An 18532-nucleotide genomic window follows, 5' to 3' on the forward strand; every position below is an offset into this window, starting at 1 on the left:
TTCTCTCTGCCTTCTCTCTCTCTCTTTCTCAATGTTTCCAGTCTGTGGATTGTCCTTCCCCATAATGCAGGTGTCTTATGGAGCCTTTTACCTTGTTTTCTGAAATGCAGACAGTCCTGATCTTTAACCTCTGAAGTACTGAGTCTCTCATCACTGGTTCAGTCACACAATTGCTGTTACTGGGCTTTGTATTTTTCATGTTTCTGCAATATCCCTTTGGCCTATTGGGTATTCTTTACACAGCACCTTGCCATTAACTGTGGATCATTGCTTTCTTATTCACTTTATTTTCGCTTCATCAATGGTGCAGTTTTACCAAGGGAATTGGCCAGATTTCAACCCAGGAAAGGAGCAGCTCTGTTCTTGGGGACCAAAGTTTGGTTCGAAGTTGTTTAGTGACACATGCTGATAGTTCCACCCTACTTGCTAATTTTATTCATTGCAGGATTCAGAAACACAATTACTGCAGTATGTGTGGCAAGTCCACCATAAAATTTTATGAGTAGTTTGCCATACATTGTGTGGTGCTTTTGACATTCACAGAAACATAGAATGGTCTGGGTCCAACCCTTAAGATTATCTAGTTCCGAACCGCCTGTCATGGACAGGGACACCTTCCACTTCCTCAGAACCACGTTCAGCCTAGCCTTGAACACTTCCAGGGATGGGTCGTCCACAACTTCCCTGGATAACCTGCTCTTAACTGTTGTTATTACACTGCAATACAGTTTCACATGTAGCTGGCAGTCAGGTAAAAACAGTGTTGACCTCCTGCATACGCAATTTTATTTTTATAATGTTCTACTGCTGCATTAAGGGATATGATCTCCTGGCTTATCACTGCCAGACCAGTTTTTATCAGCAACCCTACTGCATGTTCCACAACAGTGAATCCTGTAGGCTTAAAAATCTTTCTTATCAACAAAGTCAGAAAAAAGTCTCCCTTTCATGATTCCCTCTTAAGCCCTGGGATCCTTCAGGCCAGCTGTAGCATTGTCTACATATTCACAGAATATTGGAGCCTGCCTTGTGCACTGAGTTTACTGGAATATCAAAGTTGTCTATTTCTTCTATTTCTACTGGAGTTACAAAGTTCTGGACTGTCCTTTGGAAAATAAAGGACTTGGTCCCTGAGGTACATTAGTCTTGGGTTAATTTCTATTAAGAATAATAATCAGTTTGGCGTTAGATCAGTATCTGCAGCACAAGCCTGAAGAGATTGTATTTCATTTGAGAAAGTTGGTAAGAAAGGGTCTTTGCCTTCTTTGATAGGAGAATGCTGTATTCAGGTATTGATACAGATGTCACCTTCTAGAATATGCTTTGTATGGATAGTAATCTTTCCCTCACCGATTTTTCAGTCTTTCAGTGATTGTGCCTCCCAATGCAAAACTGTAAGGGATGTTGAGCTGTTAAGTGGATCTTGACTGCAGATTCAGTCTGTCATATTTACCCAGAAACACTTTATCTGAATTTCTCAGCTAAACCAGACTTGACAAGCTATCCAGAGCTTGTTACAGGTATTCAGTCTTTTTTATTTGTAATACTTGTTTGTCTTGCAGAGATAAACGGAAGAGGCAGCTGTTGAAGGTACCTCTGGCAAAACATGGAATATAGTAGTCAATATTTTTGGGTAATGTTCTACTCTGGAATAGCAATGACAAGCAAGAGACCATCATGAAATGCTTTTAATCCCTATTCTTAGTGCTTTACTGCCAAACATGGCTTCATTTTGATTGAGCATGACAAGTGGGGCAGGGTCTCAAGGAATTGAAAAAGGTGGAGAGATTGAAAGAAAAAAAAGTGAGAACTTGAAGTGAATAATGCAATTAGGAGAGTCAAAGATGTCTTCGTGCAAATAAATGATTCTTTAATAATAAAGCTTTGTTTCAAGGAGGACACATGCTTTGTATAGAGAGGATTCATCCATAGAAACCCTCAATTTCTGTAAATCAAGAAGTATTGTAAGTCTGTGTCAAAAGTAACTACTTTATGTTATAAAACATGGAAAGTAAACCAGGGCTTTGAGTGAAATTACATGTTCTGTAATTTCAAGGGATTTACAGAAGTTTTCTGCTTTGGGTGCAATAGTTAAATACCTCACCCAGGAGAATTATTAAAACAACCAAAATTTAAGGATGTAGAAGGCAAGCCTCTTTGGACCATGTTCTGACTCCCATGGCACGCGTTACCTTGAGCACTTAATGTTCACCTTCAGTTGCTTACATTTGCACTGATTAGTTTGTAGGGAGAATCAGGTTTTAAGATTTATGAAGCTCTTCAGCTTTCTTTCCCCCCCTATACCCCTGTTTGCTGTTTGCCACTTGGGTCTCAGCCTTAAAAGTGTAAAGGAAGCACGGGATGTGTATGTGGAGCATGTTTTACTATATCCTGCTTCACTTCCTGTGTGACATTTGCTGATTTGGTTTCCTGTGAAAACTGATGGATCAGCTCACTTCTGGCCATAGATAACAGGCAGGAAGAGCTGCCAGGACTCCTAAGAAGAATAGTCCATTAAAATCCTGCATGCAGAACAGAGCTGAAGCAAGTATTTTTATTTTAGGAAGAAAAAGCAAATGGCATGTTTTGATACTGCAGAAGGAAGCTGTTCTGAGAAATGCAGATATTTTGAGTTGTTCAGGATTTCAAACCCATTACTCTACAGAAAGCTTAGATAAGGTGACAATGTCAGAATGAAACACAGAGAGGATGAAGCTGTTGTCTCACCGCTGTCTGGGTTGCTTGGCAGGCTGCCACAGTGGGGCTGCCTGAGCAGCTATGCACTGTACTGGGGGAAATACCAAATAGCACAATTGCTGCTGTACCTTCAGAAACAGACTCTAAGATTCTCTTGTAATGAACTGAATGCTGCAGATATCTAATTTCTGGGATTGCTGGTGGAGGTAACCTAACTTGGGTTTAAATGTGAATAGCATAGTTAGCTACTAGTCAGTGAAAAATCAGTTTGTTTTATCTAAGGACTCTCACAGTGCTTGAAATAACAGAAGTGATTTGAAGTATTTAAAAGCTTCTTATATGAAATAGTGGAGATGGAAAATTGTAGAAAAGATAGTGACAAAACAAATCTCAAAAAAGGCAAATACCTACCCTGTCATGAAACTGTTCTTAACCTATCAGAGAAATTATTTCCATTTGTGTTTTTTTTCTTGTTTAACTGCCATTCAATCAGTCTCGCAACTTCACATTCAGGATTAACCTAACATCTATGATTGATATTTTTAAAGTTATTATTATGCCTAACTCCCACTGAAAAGAGGCATCAAAATAAATCAGCCACAACTGTGGCTGATCTCTTGCTGCTAGCCAAGGCTCTCCCAAACTCTCTCTGGTTTGGGATTATTATGCCTTTCCTCTAGGTACCTTTTACAGGACACTCTTTCCCTGTTATGTTTTGAGGTTTTAATTTGTTCAGGGTTTGGTTTGGTTTTACTTTTTACTTTTTTTTTTAACTTACATAAGAAATGTTCATCTATGGAAATACCAACAAAAGTTGGAGTCCAGGTCACCCATAGACAACTTGTATCTGTATGAAAACAGGAGATGAAGCTCTCCTGGTAACAGGACTGCTGCTATCTGGTCAGGGTGCAGGTACAGGACTATTTTGTAGGGGAGATGGGGAGAGAGTATGAGGCTCCTCAGCCCTGTAGTGCTGTCAATATCCATATGCGTGAGGGCTGACCCACACTGCTGGTGCAAAAAAGGGGTATAATCACAGAAAATACTGTGAAAGTACTGTACCCTGAATAGTTTTCTTGGACAGGACATTTTTCTGCTAGGACCCAGGTGCTGCTGCCTTCTGTTCTGGTCTTTGATGTGGTTTTCAGGCCCACCTGGCTCCCTGCTCTTCTGAGGAAAGCTTTCATGATTGTACTTAGTCACCCCATCTGCAAACAAGTTTTATCGTGATGTAACTATCTCACCTAGGAGTCGTCATCGTCTTGCAAGGATTAAAAGACCTACTCAGGACACTACATCAGCATGTCTTAAACCAGAGAAATGGGGCACAGGTGACTGTGCCATGTACCATGCACATGCAGAGAAATGGAGTCTGAGTCCCTTACTTAGCTGCTTCTGGCCTGAGTCATTTCAGTACTGGTTCACCCAGCACTTTTCAGGTGGCAGGTTCTTCGGGGTGGTATAGTGCTGTTCATGTATTTAACATGTTGCTACATATTTTATTAACTTTGGAGCTCTTGTCAAACTTCTTAAAATTCAAGGCAAGACTGTTGAATTTCACAGAAATCATTATCTACAGACTTAGACTCACCCCTTTTATGTTATCAAAACTTCAAAAGGGGAAGAGAGCAATTTAAACTTCTGTTTTCTCTTTATGGTTGTTCCACTAAGGCCTCGTGCAGGAGACACTGCATCAAGAAGAGGTGGTGAACTCTTCATCTCTTGGAGCCAAGCTGCCCTGAAGTTCAGTTACAGATGAGCAGATGGAGGAAAAAGTGAAAAGGTTCATTATTGCCACTCCAGCAGGCTCCTGAGATCCGGAGAAGGATTAAGGATTAGTAAATATGCTTTACACCAGTCCTGTCTTTGTGTTTCAGCATGTGTGAAGGCAACACCCCTGCACTCAGCACTCAGCAACACCCCAGCTCTGCCTCCCCCCCAGCAGGCCTGCTCCCTCTATCAGAGCTGCTCCCACACACCGGGTAGTACCAGCCTCCCTCCCTCTACCCCTGTCTCACAGGTCACCCTCCTTCACACATACCCCTTTAGGTTACAATCTATAAATTTGTTACATGGCCTTTATTTCTCTGGAAGTAGGCTGGGGGGGAGAACAGTTTTGAGATTATCTCAGCTACTTTTTGTCTTATAAATTTCATTATATTGAGTACTCAATATACATTTCACCCTATATGCTTCTCTAGCAAGTGGAGGGAGGTAGTAACTACATCCTTGTAAGGGTGAGTGAAACATGGGATCACGAGGTTGGGTACCTGGAGCTGGCTTTTTGCCCAGCTGTGGGTGTTCGTGGGTGACGCTGCAGTGACAGGACTCGTGCTGCAGGTCTGAAATGCGCTGTGGGAAGCATCCCTGGCTCTGCAGGGGCCCGGGCCAGTGCAGCCTGCTGTGGTCTGGGGAGTCACCGCTGCTTGTGAAGCCAGAACGACAATCACTCTTCAAACAAACCTGATGAGCTGCATCTGAACGCATAAACAAATTTGGACTAAAGGAAACAACATTATTTAGTGACTAAACAATAGCAAACTAAAAGAATCATTGTCAGTCTTGGTCATAGGAGTGACAAAGCCAGCACGTTTACGAGCAAAACAGAAGGCGAGCTGTAGTGGGACGAGGGCCATCTCATGGTGCTGGAGCTGGCCTAAAGGGAAGTCACTCAGTGGGATGCTCAGTCTGTTCTGACACAGACAGCATTGAGGCATGGAAACTCTATCCTGTTTTGCACGAAATATTGTCAAAATAAAAATCCTGTTGTTGAAATTAGAATAAAATATAAACATGATCTTTGAAATAAAATTTAATTTGCCCCCCTACTATATTGAAGCTTCGATAATGTATACTCAATAACTGTTTAGTTTACATAATGCTTCATAATATTTCAGTCTTTGCTGAATTAATTTTCTGAAAAAACTTTTTTAATTCTGCAAAAAATGGTTAAAAAATGTTTTAACAGTGTAAGCTTAAAGAATTTTTGAATCAGACAGAAGGTTTGAACATTAAATCAGATAGGAAACTGCAGTTCTCAGTGCCTTTACTGAAATTAGGTATATTTCCATTCAAAAATGTAATATTCTACCCATGGGTAAACCCTATACCATGGGTGACATTTCATAAATTTGGGGCTAGCAGTAATTTTTAAAAATTATCTGACTGACATTAGGGATACTATAATCTGTTTTAAAAATACATGCTGTTTAAAATTAATATTATTGCTTGATTTCATATTTCTTTGGGAAATTGCACTGAAACCTCTTTCCTTTCTTACGTCCTGTGTGGTATTTTGCTACTGCAACCATCATGAATGAGTATTCAGGATGGCGTAGATTTACTGGCATGCTCATCATTGTAGACTTTTATTTACAGTACAGGGTATTCAAACATTGCTCAACAACATCTCAACATAAGATTTGCCAAAAGAATGATTTAAAGATTTCTCGGTATCCTCTTAATACTTACAGGGATGCCATAGTTTCCTATTCCAGAGACACAGGATCAAATCTGTGGTTAAGGAGTGTGGCCTATGATTGCATCCAAAATTTGATTATTTGAAGTAAAGTTAAAAAAAGTCCAGCCAAAAAAACTGTAAGTAATCCTCTTCTCTGCTAACAAAGCCAACCCAGACTCTCTACCTGGCATTTACCCATTGATCCCTTAACTGCCTTCTTGGGAGTTTCTTCTTAAATGCTTTCTCCTACTGATTTATTTCTGTCCTAAAGGAGGATAGTTCTTGAAGGAACCCTGTGCTCCTGCCATGGCCATATTTTGAGTTGATAATGACAATGGATATGAAGACTGTTGTTTCTGAATTAACCTGGATTTTCTTTGGCACATGTATTTTGATAGGGCAAGTAGAAAGTACAAATCAGCTCTGTATCTTTTCCTATCATCTGATACTTTTTCCTGTTATGTATCATCTTTTGCCACACATTTCTTAAAATAACTATTTCTCTTCATCCTTTATTAAATACTGTTTCATATATTTACTGCCATACTTCTTCTACATCTCCTGTTAACCATGATAAATAACTGGAAATGAACATACAGCTCAAAGGTGGTAACTGTTATAAGTAGGCTATGGGTTTGTATTAAAGTGTGTCCTGCTCTACTCCCACTGAGTTCCAAATTTTAGATACTAGAAATTTTTATTTCACTGGAAGAGTGGTTAGGCATGGGTATAAATTGGCCAAGGAGGCGATGGAATCACTGCCTCTGGAAGAGTTCAAGAGATGTCTGGATGTTGGGGATTTGGTTTAGGGGAGATTATAGCGGTGTTACTTTGATTGTTGGACTTGATGATCTTGAAGGTCTCTTCCAAACTTGATGATTCTCTGTGATTATTAAGCTCGGAGAAATCTTACAGACCACAGGTGTACTCATAAAGTTATGACCAGGATTAAAGATGTGTATTCATTTTGTTAAGAGAAGTAGTCTTATCAAAAGGCTTATTGTACCTAGATAAATAAGAAATGGCAATCCAGTAATTGTCTGTTGTGTAGATAACAGAGCCATGGGTCCCACTGCTCTGGGTGTGTACAGCTCTTTGCCATGTAGAACACTGTAATTAAAGCAAAATTCCCACAGTGTTAGTTAGGAGTGATTTATTACTACAGAATGAGAAAGAAAGTGGAATAGACCACGAAGATCAACAAATGCTTCCACAGTAGAACTCCCTTTCTGCCTTCTGGCTGCAGGGGATTTGTAGCATGGATTTAATGTAATTTAAAAAAGGTATTTTTAAAAAAAGAAATAGACGTAGGGTGTCACAATAAAGGCTTGAGGTGTTATCTTGAGGAAAAAAATGTCATTCTGATTTAATATTTATTCTTTTGTACTGCTTAGCACAATGATGTTCAGGAATTCAGGCCCAGGCTCAACTTAAGTAAGACCAAGCATAAGAGTATGACACCTAAATTGGTCCTCTATTTCTTGCTCCTCCTTTGCTCTGTCCACTGACAGCAAAGGGAGGTTAGGATGACTGTACTGCTGTTTTAGGATGTGTAGGGGCTGAATACATTTGTGTATTTAGAGGAGCTTTTCTTCTGGTGGGATTTGAAGTAATTACAGAGCAATGAATTTAATTTCTTGGCAGTGTATTACTGCATTATTTTTCCTTTTGTTTTCTCACCAGTGGGCACAATTTGTTGTTGAGAAAATGGTACTGTCAAACCAGTGCTGGACTGTGTCCTACTTACGTGTTATTTTGTTTGCTGTTCCTATTAGCTGTGTTGTGTGCTTGCAGAAATCAACAAGATGAGCTTAAGCCTTGCAAAGCAAGAGATGAGATGAAAAAATGCTGAAAGTGTCCATAACCCTTCTTTCTACTAGCTCCTGTATGGAAGAAATGTGTCTGCTTCAGCTTTAGCTACACTTGAAATAAACTGTGGTGGCTGTTGATCCACACCCAGCATTCACAGGTTTGTGTCCTTGCTCTTTTAGTTCATACACAACAGTGCTGTAATTTTTCCTCAACTTGATAGATACATTTAGTCTGACAGTCATTGAAAATTCTTTGAGAAAATTCAAGATTTCTGTCCGTTTTCTGTGATTTTCCTCTTAGCTTTTAACTCCTTTTGACTCTGAAAGATTCTGGTTTAAATGAACAAAAATTCTCTCACTCATACATACTAATTAGAATGTACAGAATGGTAAAGTTCTTGAAATTATCTTAATAAATAATGTTTTAGTCTGTGTCTGTTGTAGTTTGACCCCAGCTGGCAGCTCAACCCCACACAGCTGCTCGCTCACTCTCCTGCAGCAGGATGGGGGAGAGAACAGCAGGGTGAAAGTGAGAAAACTTGAGGGTGAAATAAAGACGTTTTAATAACAAAAGCAAAAAGCTGCATGTACCAAACGAAAAAAGGAATTATTTCACTACATTCCAGTGGCAGACAGGTGTTCAGCTAATTCCCAAGGAAATCAGAGCCTTGGGAAGACAGACACCATTACTCTGAATGTCTGTCCTCCCTTCTCATTCCCCCAGCTTTTATGGCTGAGCATGACATCATAGAGTGTGGAATACCTCTTTGGTCCATTGGGATCAACTGTCCTGGCTGTGTGCCCTCCCAGCTTCTTGCCCACCCTAGCCTGCTCACTGATGGGGTAGCATGAGAAGCAGAAAAGGCTTTGAGGCTGTGCCAAACTGTTCACTAATAACTAAAACATCCCTGTGTTATCAACACTGTTTTGGTCATAAACCCAAGACATATCACCATCTCAGCTGCTACAAAGAAAATTAACTCCATCCCAGTCAAAACCAGTACAATGTCTAACTTTAATTATCTCTTTGCAACAGTACAATCTTCTAGAAAGCTCTCTTTCCAAAATCATTCAGTAGTGTGAGAATGTTTAAATACTTTATTTAAATACTCCAGGATGACTAATGAAATACAGAAAGGGTTTTAGGCTTCCATTGCAGGTAACCTACTGCAGCACCTGTGCAAATATTAGTAATGTGTAGATAACTATGGAACACCATCTGAGAGATACAGGCTCCCACATGAAACATCACAAAACATCTTGGATGCAAATGTAAAAGCATGGATAGTAATCAATTTGTTTTTCTTCCACACACGCAATACAGGCATATTATGTTTCAGGTCTGGATATGATTTCATTTAGGACTGAACTTCCCATTTTCCACTTGGCTGTAAAAGTCAAGGGCCACTGTGGCCTCAGGATTTCAGAGTGTTTTGCCAGGAAGAATGACCAGTTGCAAGAACTGGATGTGCCAGAAGAAGAGAGGGTGTAACCTGTCTCAGAGGAATTCAAGCCCTTCTGTTCTGTGTAAATGTCAGCTGGCTTTCTACCCACGGGAGAGATGAAAACATATGTCTATCTAGGACATGTACCCTGTCATTAGTTATTTAGCAGATTGAGCTTTTGGTAACTTTTTGCCTACAAATCACTACAGCCTGAGACTTTGCTGACCCCTTTTGTCTCAAAAGAGAAAAAATCTTTCTCTTTGACTGTATCAGATCAGAATATACGAGTCATGTATTTGCATGATGAAAGAGGAAGACAGATCCAGATATAATTAGTGACGAGTGTGCTGCAGATGAGACACAGAGCATACGTGAATAAGCTCATCAAAACCTGTGCTGCTCTAGACAGGGGCTTTGTGTAGGCATAAGTATACACACATAGACATATATATGTATGGATCACACATGTCTGTGTCAAAATGGCTTTGGACGGGTACTATCTCCAGTATCTCCAGTGAGTGTTAAGGGACAATGAGAAAAAGGCAGCTTTCAGATCAGGAAGGGAGGCTGGAATACTTCTCTTGGAAGTAGCTCTTCTGAAGTCTCATTTTGGTTGGAAGAGACCTTGGGAAGTCATCTAGCCTGACCGCCTCTCTAAAGAAGGGCTGAGTTGGATCAAGTTGCTCAGCAGCTTGGCCAGTTCAGTTTTGAGAAACTCCAAGAATAGCCTAATATAGTTTCTTCTGTCACTTCAGAGTACAGCTCATTCCTGGTACAGCCACTGACAGCCAAAGAGTTATCACTACTCTTCTCCTTAATTCCCTTTTTCTGCCTATTTGTGCAACACATATATTCAAGTTACATGCAGCCTTTGCTGCACATAACCATCACATAAGCAATCTCTACAAAACCATGTAAAGACTTTGGTAGCAGTTTTATCTGCTTACATTGAGACTGAACACTGAGACTGAAGTTTCTCCCTTCTCTGTTTATCTTGAGCCAAAAGAATACCACAAATGCCCAAAATTTCAGTGCTGTTCTTAGAAATAGCAGTGTTCTGTTAGGGCAGCAGCATTGTTGAGTCTTCTGACTTGTTCCTTTCAGCACTGGATGTTTTCCTGGGCTTTTGGGTTTTGCACATAATTAGGGAAAAATAAATATCTGCCATACACTACAGCAAGAGATTAAGTTTCCCACATGACAATTCATCAACACAACAATACAGAACATTGCTGATTATGGCTGAAATACTTCCCACCTCCTGTCCCTGGGCCAGGCTGTTCCTGACCTTTATGTGGTTATACAGATGTTGAGAGAAATTATGAACCACTTCCTCTTTACTCCCCTTATGTAGCCCCCAAGAGGACCCAACACAGCTGAAGTGCCTGTCTGGAATCCTTTCCAGTATTTAAAGGAATTTCGTTGACTTCAAATGAGCTTGGTTTTCATCTCCATTGTTTCTTCTCCTCTTACAATAGTGTCAAAGTACCTTTTTACTCTGCTCCGCCTCTTTCCATACTAATCTCATATTGGTGTTTCCCTGCATGTGCTGTACTTTTCCACCCAGAACTTCCATCAAGGAGGCTTTTGAAGATTTTTTAATACTTATCAGAGATTTCCAAGTGCATGACAGCACAGGGACAGCTGCTGCATGACAGTTCTTCATACACATGGTAGGTTTGTTGCTTTGCAGATTCATAGAATTATAGACTCTTAAAGTTGGAAAAGACTCTTAGATCATTGAGTCCAACCATTAATCCAGCACTTCCAAGCCTACCAATAAATCATGCCTCTAAGCACCACATCTCCACATCTTTAAATGCTTCCAGGGATGGTTATTCAATCATTTCCATGGGCAGCCTGTTGCAGTGCTTGACTACTCTTTCAGGAAAGAAATTTTTCCTAATATCCAGTCTAAACCTTCCCCGGTGCAACTTCAGACCACTTCCTCTTGTCCTGTCACTTGTCACCTGGGAGAAGAGATTGACCCCCACCTCACTACGACCTCCTTTCAGGGTGTTGTAGAAAGCAATAAGGTGCCCCCTGATCCTCATGTATGCCCCATCAAAATACCCAGTAAGTCCTAGATGTTATAAAGGCCTCTCTATGTAAAACAACAGTAAGACTGATGTTTTCAATCCATTTGGGACTCTTCAGACTGTATATGGATAGTGATCTCGAAGAAATAATACACTGCTCTCCACAAAAATCACATGGGGAAGGTCTTGTATCCAGCATAGCAAGAAGCTGTAATAACCTGAAGGCAGACTGTGCTCTAAAAACACCTTTTCAGAAAGACCATTTAATTCCAGGCAGGTGCTTCAGCTTGTGAAACCCAGCTAGCAGGCAAGGTTCTGTCTTACACTGATTCACGAGCAAGATTTGAGTCCTGTTAATAGCAGATAGAGCTATCACTGTCAGTAGAATAAACAAACAAACAAATCGGCTGAAGTTCATTTATTGGAGCTCAGCAATGCCTCTTAGGGTTCTTAAGCTCCCTCGTCCTCTCGGGCTCCTCCTTGGCAGCCCCGAGCCCCGGCCGCGCCCCGCTCCCGGCGGAGCGACCTGCTCGCGCCTGGGGGAGGAGTGATGGGGACGGGGGCGCAACCCAGATCCCGGGTTCCCAAAAGTAGGTCGCTGCTCCTTCTGCAGTCCTTGCTCTGGGGAGCAACCTGCTCGTTCGAGCAGGGGTTTTCTCTGAGACTTGGGTTTCTTACCCCTCATCCTTCGCCTTTCCTTATCCTAGAAGGAAAGGAGAGGGATGTCCTCCTCCCTCGCAGCGGGTTTGGTTAATTTTCTTGGAAGACAAACCACTGACCCACATGCAACGCTGACAAAGTCGCTTGGGGGATAAAAGAAAAAAACAAACACCACGCACAACGGCAACAACAAAAAAAGCAGCGCTCCTCTCAGCTATCACCGCTTTATCACCTGCACATGCCTGAAGGAGGCTCTTTCCTCCGCTACGGGAAAAAAAATCAGCTTAGGAAAGCAAAGTTTGAACAGCGAATTCCTGTTATTTCAAAACGCCCCATGTGACAGGATATTTCCTTATCATTTGGAGCGCAGAGTTTTCCCCTGATCCACCAGCCCTTCACAAGTGCGGAGGACCTGCCCGGCGGGACGCCCTCTCCTCTGAGCCGCGGGGCGCCACGGGCGGAGCCGCGGCCATGGCTCCCTCCCTGCTCCTGCTTCTCCTCGGGCTTCTCCCCCGGGTTTTTCCGCTGCTGGGTAAGTGCCCGCAGGGGCTGTGCGGGGTGAGGCGAGCCGAAAAATGAGGGGTCACGGCAGGCACAGAGCCGAGCCTGACCTGGGGCTTACGGGGGGCGTGGGGAAAGAGCGCAGGTGAAGCCCAGGACCATTTTAACCCTCACTGCGGCGGGTGCGCTGATGGAGGCGGCTTCCCGCATCCAGAGGTGCCCGGTGGGCAAAGCTGCCCGGCAGGGCGGACTTTTGGGTACCCATGGCGCTGTGGGTGCCGAACAGGGCTGTCACTGGCGCTGCCTCAGTTTCCCCCACTGCTCTGCTAGGTCCCCGATTGATTTAATACCATCACCCAGCTTTCCCTCAGAGACCTGCTCACGCAGAGGTTTGCGGACGTGCCTGGTACTGGGGCTCTGCCTGCCCTCCTCTTTGATGGGCCCTGCTTTTGGCAGATGGCTTTCGTGGGGGGATTTCAAGGTAGCTGAGGTGCTGGTATGGATAGAGGTGTGGAAACGGGGAAGTTGTGTTGCCCGGTGATACCTGGAGTTTGTACCCACTTGCTCTGAGACTTACCATGATTTCCAGCTCACAACTGTTTTTCAGTGAAAGTTTTTCACCTGACCTTCCTGAAAACCTCTCAGCATCCTCTGCTCTCTAGATTAAGATCTACTGATGCAAAACTTCACAACACTGCCTTGTAACCTTTCTTCATTTATGTAATTAGCAACAATCAGTTTAGGCTGACTGGTAAGCAAGAGTCTGTAGAGAAGACAGTTATCCTACCTGCTTGCTGCCTCCTTGCTCCCTCCTCTTTTGCTCCTGACTTTTGGGGTGCTCTTCTGGTGCTCTCCGTTAGTGTTTAACACTGGCAGCACTTCACTGGCTTCACGGGTTACTTCTTTATTTACACTCACATAATCTGTAATGGTTTGCAAGTGCTGCAGAGTGTGGAGCCAGTTTGGCACACTGGAAATCTCTACTGTGGAAATGACACTGTCTGGTGAGATTCTGAAGTGCTTGGCACAATTCTTAAGATACAATTTGGGGCCAGAGATGGATAAAGAAAAATGAAAACCTGTGAGAAAAATTCTACTGGGATCTACTTGGGACGTTTGAGGGAAAAGATGCTGGATCTCCCTGAATGGCTGGTTGTGGTAATGGTGAAGTTGTTTCCCAAGCCTGGCATGTTCTTATGCATTTTAAAGAACTTCCTTCCAGCTGTAACTTTCAAAATATGAATTACTGTTAGAAATAGGCTTAATTCAAAGTACTAACACTGTGGTACTCATGAGCACACTGTGGTGGACCTTAAAGTGTTCCACCCACGGTTCATCTGTAGTGAAGAGCATCACCTGTTACAGAGCTCTGTAACAAGTGTTGCTACAGAACAGTGAAACACAGCTAATGGTGATATGTGTAATTCTCAGCCCATTTTACAGATATGGCTCATCATGTTGGCAAGAGTGTTATCAAGTGTTTACAGAGAGGAGTTGGCAGGGCAGAGGAAGTGCTGCACAAATACCTGGCTTGTTTCTCCTAGACTATCTAAATACTCACATGGATACTGTTGTATGGGAATCCCCTTTCGGTGACCAAGAAAGCAGAACAAACAGAAATAAAACTGTAAACTGGAGCAATACAGGACTAAGTTACAAGTCTGCTCGATGGCCATGGACTAGAGAGGAGCAATACTGAGGGAAATGAAATCCTGCAATCACAGCCTCAGCCACACTTGCTCCAGCATCCTGCTACCTCCTGTTCTCCTGTTTTGGTGTCGACTTCTTTTCTATGCCTGCTTGGCTGTGTTGGCCTTTAGCGGCTTACATACGTACTACACCCTGCACTGGGAATGTGCAGTGGGGCCCTTGTATAAGCAGGTGTGTTGGGTGTACACACTTCTAAAGCTTTGTAAAAGGCACTGTCAGAATAGTAGAGAGCCTAAGTTTTGTCCCCCTCTCCATCCCCACTGGCCAGACCTCTTTGTTCAGATTTTTAATTTTGTTTCTGAAGTCGGAACTCTGCACCCTTTCATTGCTGGATGCAGCAATCCAGTATCTTAGGGATACCTTTTTCGTGTGCATAGCATGTTCTCTTTAACACCACAAGAACCAGTAAATAAGCAATGTTATTTTAGGCCACAAATACAATTTTAGCAGTTTGAAAAATCTGGTAGTGTTTTCTACACATGTGAAATTGTCTGACATCTCTTTTATCCAGAAGCTTTAAACACTATTTCAGGAAAAGAGGAGTTGCAAGCACTGCATATATCAGTTTACAATAACATTGTGCTAAATGCTAGTAGAAAAGCAGAATAAAAAGAAGTTGTCACCAGCAGTGATAATTATACATTTCCTTGTATTGTCTGTGAGTAAAACAGATTGGCAAAAGACAACAATTTCTGCCTCCAGTGCTCATCAGTTTTACATTACTTCCCAGTGAGTTGGAAGCCAAAGGACAAGAGAAGGAAGCTGAACTATAGATGAGATAAGTCTAGGTCAGCTCTTTTTCTGAGAGAGAGGTTATTTGTTCCCAGGTTGTTCTTCTGCAGAAAAGTATGATAATTTCCACATTAGAGACTCAGCAGAGAAGGGAAATTTTTCTGTGGTTAACCTGTTTTCCCCTTAAATATTTCTCCTTTATAGAATTTGTTTAGTTTGGTAATAATACACTAAAATAAATAGTGTTTTAATTAGCTTGAATCCCCAGAGTGAGATAAATTAATGTTTCTCCTTCCTAGCTCATAGCCCAGTTAAAATATAGTTTTAAAATGTTGTGCATCCCGTTACCTTATATGAAAGAACATGATTAAGTTACTGTGCTAAAATGCATCTCAGGTGGATCAGAGAGGAGAATTTTCAGTCTTTCAGCAAGGTCAGCTCAGAAATATTACACTTCATAGCACATCCAAGTGTAAAAACACTAAAAACTTTTCAAGTGGCTACAATTTTGAAATCAACCTTGAATACGTAAAAATGCATGCTGAGAATCACTGTTTACTAAGAGGGAAAAATAACTTGGGAAGCTATGAAGAGCTTTGTATATTTTCGTAAGTCATGAAGAGGCATACCTTGTGATGGCAAGTCCCACTGCTGTTAGTATTTCATTCATATTGAAGAGATGGAAGAAAAAGTCACCGATGACTGAAGTGAAAAATAAATATGCTCTACAAGTAGCTTGTGTATAAAGCTTAAAAACATATCCTTCCCCTCAGTTAATACTTTAAAGATTTTAACAGGGCTTTTGAGAGCAGAGCTCCCCACTGCAAGGAAATGGAGGCTGAAGCCCTTAGTGACTATTGTCATCTCCCCATGCCCGGGAGCCAGTGCTGCTGAACAGTTCAGTGTCAGGATCTGCTCTCTACGGTGTCCGTTCTCCCTCTTTTCAGTAACTCCCATGGGTGCAGCTTGGATTAATACCATGAGTGTGTTTTCTCTCTTCAGTTTAACCCGTGCTTTAAACCTAAAGGAGACACTAATCTACACCTCTGCTGCCTTGGGCTTTTGTGTATAGATGCTTTCACTGACACAAAATAGTTGAAATGTCCTCACATCTGAACTAGTTGCATTGTAGAGCCACTTTACCAGGTGTACTCCACATCTTCTTTTGCTGAACAGATGATGAGATTTTAAGGGAAGGGTCCAGATTCATATTTCATTTAGATAGTAGGTAAGATTACTTCAACCCAAATGATTCCAGTGTTATTTTTCTTACAGATACTAGCATCTTCTTAATATATAATGAAGATCACAAACGCTGTGTACTGGCTCAAAGTTCTAATTCAGTGACTATGGCTCCTTGCGTTCAAGAAAATGAGTCACAAAAATTCAGGTGGGTCTCAGATCACCAGCTTATGAGCATAGCATTCAAATTGTGCTTGGGAGTGCCTTCGAAGAAAGACTGGGTTCCGATCACTCTGTATCCTTGTGACAAGGCTAGTGAACTTCAGCGATGGGAATGCAGAAATGAGACTCTCTTTGCAATCCAAGGGGAAGATTTGTTTTTCAACTATGGAAACAAACAGGAAAGGAATATTATGCTGTACAAGGGATCTGGTTTATGGAGTAGGTGGAAAGTCTACGGAACCACAGACGATCTGTGTTCTCGAGGCTATGAAGGTAAAGTTCTGTAAATTCACTTCTGTATTTAAAACTCATTTTTATGTGTAGTTAATTAAAATATTTTTATGTGTAGGAGAATTTCCTTAATCTTATTAATGATCAGTGGGTGTGAATTCAGGTGAAATCAACAATACTCGATTGAGTGTGTGCTTTTTGTTTTTTGAGGGGTTAACTTAGTTTTTTGTCAAACTTGTCAAAGTGCTGATAGATGATTAACCATGCATGGTAGTGATTCATTTGGAGAGAATAGAAAATTCTATGGTTATTCAAAACGTGTATAACTATTACACAACAGTTGATTATAGCTTTTACTATTTACTGTGTGTGTACAGAAAGATGTAGTGTAAATGTATAGTCTGTTGGTTATATTTTTTTTCCTTTGGGTGCAAATATTAACTATCTGTAAGATATTAGTTAGCTCTTGATATATTCACTTCCAATGTATGTCTTCCTAGGTGTTTGAAGGGAGTCTCAGAGTTGGTGCTAAAATGTTAGATAAAGAAATATGATATTTTAAATAGTTAAATTTGAAAAAGTTGTGTATAATACATCTCTATATATATTCATGATGGGTATCTGGGAATACATTTGACTTCCCATTTAGTATTCTTTGATAAACAGAAATGGTCACAGAGGGAGGTATGGGTGCAGTTTCTGTGGTTTACACCTTGGCTGATTACAGTACTAGTCCTTGGCCAGAAGCCAGAATAGAAGAACCCTAGCAAAGCAAATTATGTGAAAGAAGGCAGGAGGGAGATGTAATAATGTCCTGCTATTTCCTCCTCCTCTGTTTTCTAGCAGCTCTGAGACAGTGACCATAGCATGTCACCTCTCCAAAAGTCCTTGTCAAGTACAATTCCCCCGTATGTCCTTCCGTCAATGCATGTACAGTACATGTGCACACATAAAAAGCTGCTTTAGCTGATGCCATGATGATTTTTTGCCTTTTCTGTATTCTTTGTGCTTTCTGCCTACATTCTTGGACTTGTTTGTTCTGCTAAGAGACTAAACATTCTAGAAGCTTCGTAGGTAGGGGTTAGTGTGCCCCAGACCCCAAGGTCCTCCCCAGAACACATTCTGTAAACTGAGATAGAACCATCCAGGGGAAGGTTCCTTGGGGAGGGGGGCTCACTCAAGCCTCTCATTGGGGAATCTTTGATAGATATGCTAATTAATAAAACCTATAATGTTATACCAGATCTTTTGGGGGGTGTGCATTGCGGTGTGCCTTGGGGTGCATTCGACCTGAACGTAGTGCACCTAAGGATCCTTAAAATAAATACCAAGGTAAAATCCCTTTTTCCCTTCTAACCGTGTTTGAGTCTTGATTTTAAGACCAATAAAAGGCATCATAGCCACTTTGTTAAGCTTCATTGAGTCGGGTTTCTGATAAAACAAGAATTATCTTTAGATACAAATATAAAATTTATTTGGGCATAATATATTGGAGTCACTCCATGGTATATATCTTTCAAGTTTACGTGTACATGTTCTTCCACGTCTAAAATGATCAGCAGTTGACTGAGTTATTGATGGAACACTCAACAGTTTTTTGCGCTTTAAAAAATTGCTTAATTGTGTGGATTTTGTACTTTTGATTGTTATGCATGGGAAATTTAGCACAGGAATGTACTTATTTTGGCTCAGTCAGTTGTGGTCACTTGTCTCCCTTAGCAACAAAAATTTGTCTCATTGTGAACAGGGATATTAGCTTAGACCTAGAATAAGATGATCAATGTCCCATTTCTAGTACAGTTGCTACAGTTGCTTTTGTAATAGGATCATAAAGATGAACCC

The 18532-nt window shown here is 41.3% G+C and overlaps 1 protein-coding gene across 1 annotated transcript in view; it reads left to right on the forward strand.

Moving 5' to 3' along the window:
* Positions 1-12085: 12085 nt before the first annotated feature.
* Positions 12086-18532, forward strand: part of LOC116446199 (macrophage mannose receptor 1-like) — a 58705-nt gene continuing 52258 nt past the window's right edge. Inside the window, exons 1-2 of the mRNA XM_032113565.1 lie at positions 12086-12644; positions 16331-16732. Of these exons, the coding sequence (XP_031969456.1) occupies positions 12584-12644; positions 16331-16732 (463 nt within the window). The 5' untranslated portion in view covers positions 12086-12583. The remainder of the gene's footprint in view (positions 12645-16330; positions 16733-18532) is intronic.

Source organism: Corvus moneduloides, chromosome 1, assembly GCF_009650955.1.
Source record: "Corvus moneduloides isolate bCorMon1 chromosome 1, bCorMon1.pri, whole genome shotgun sequence".
Taxonomy (NCBI): Eukaryota; Metazoa; Chordata; class Aves; order Passeriformes; family Corvidae; genus Corvus; species Corvus moneduloides.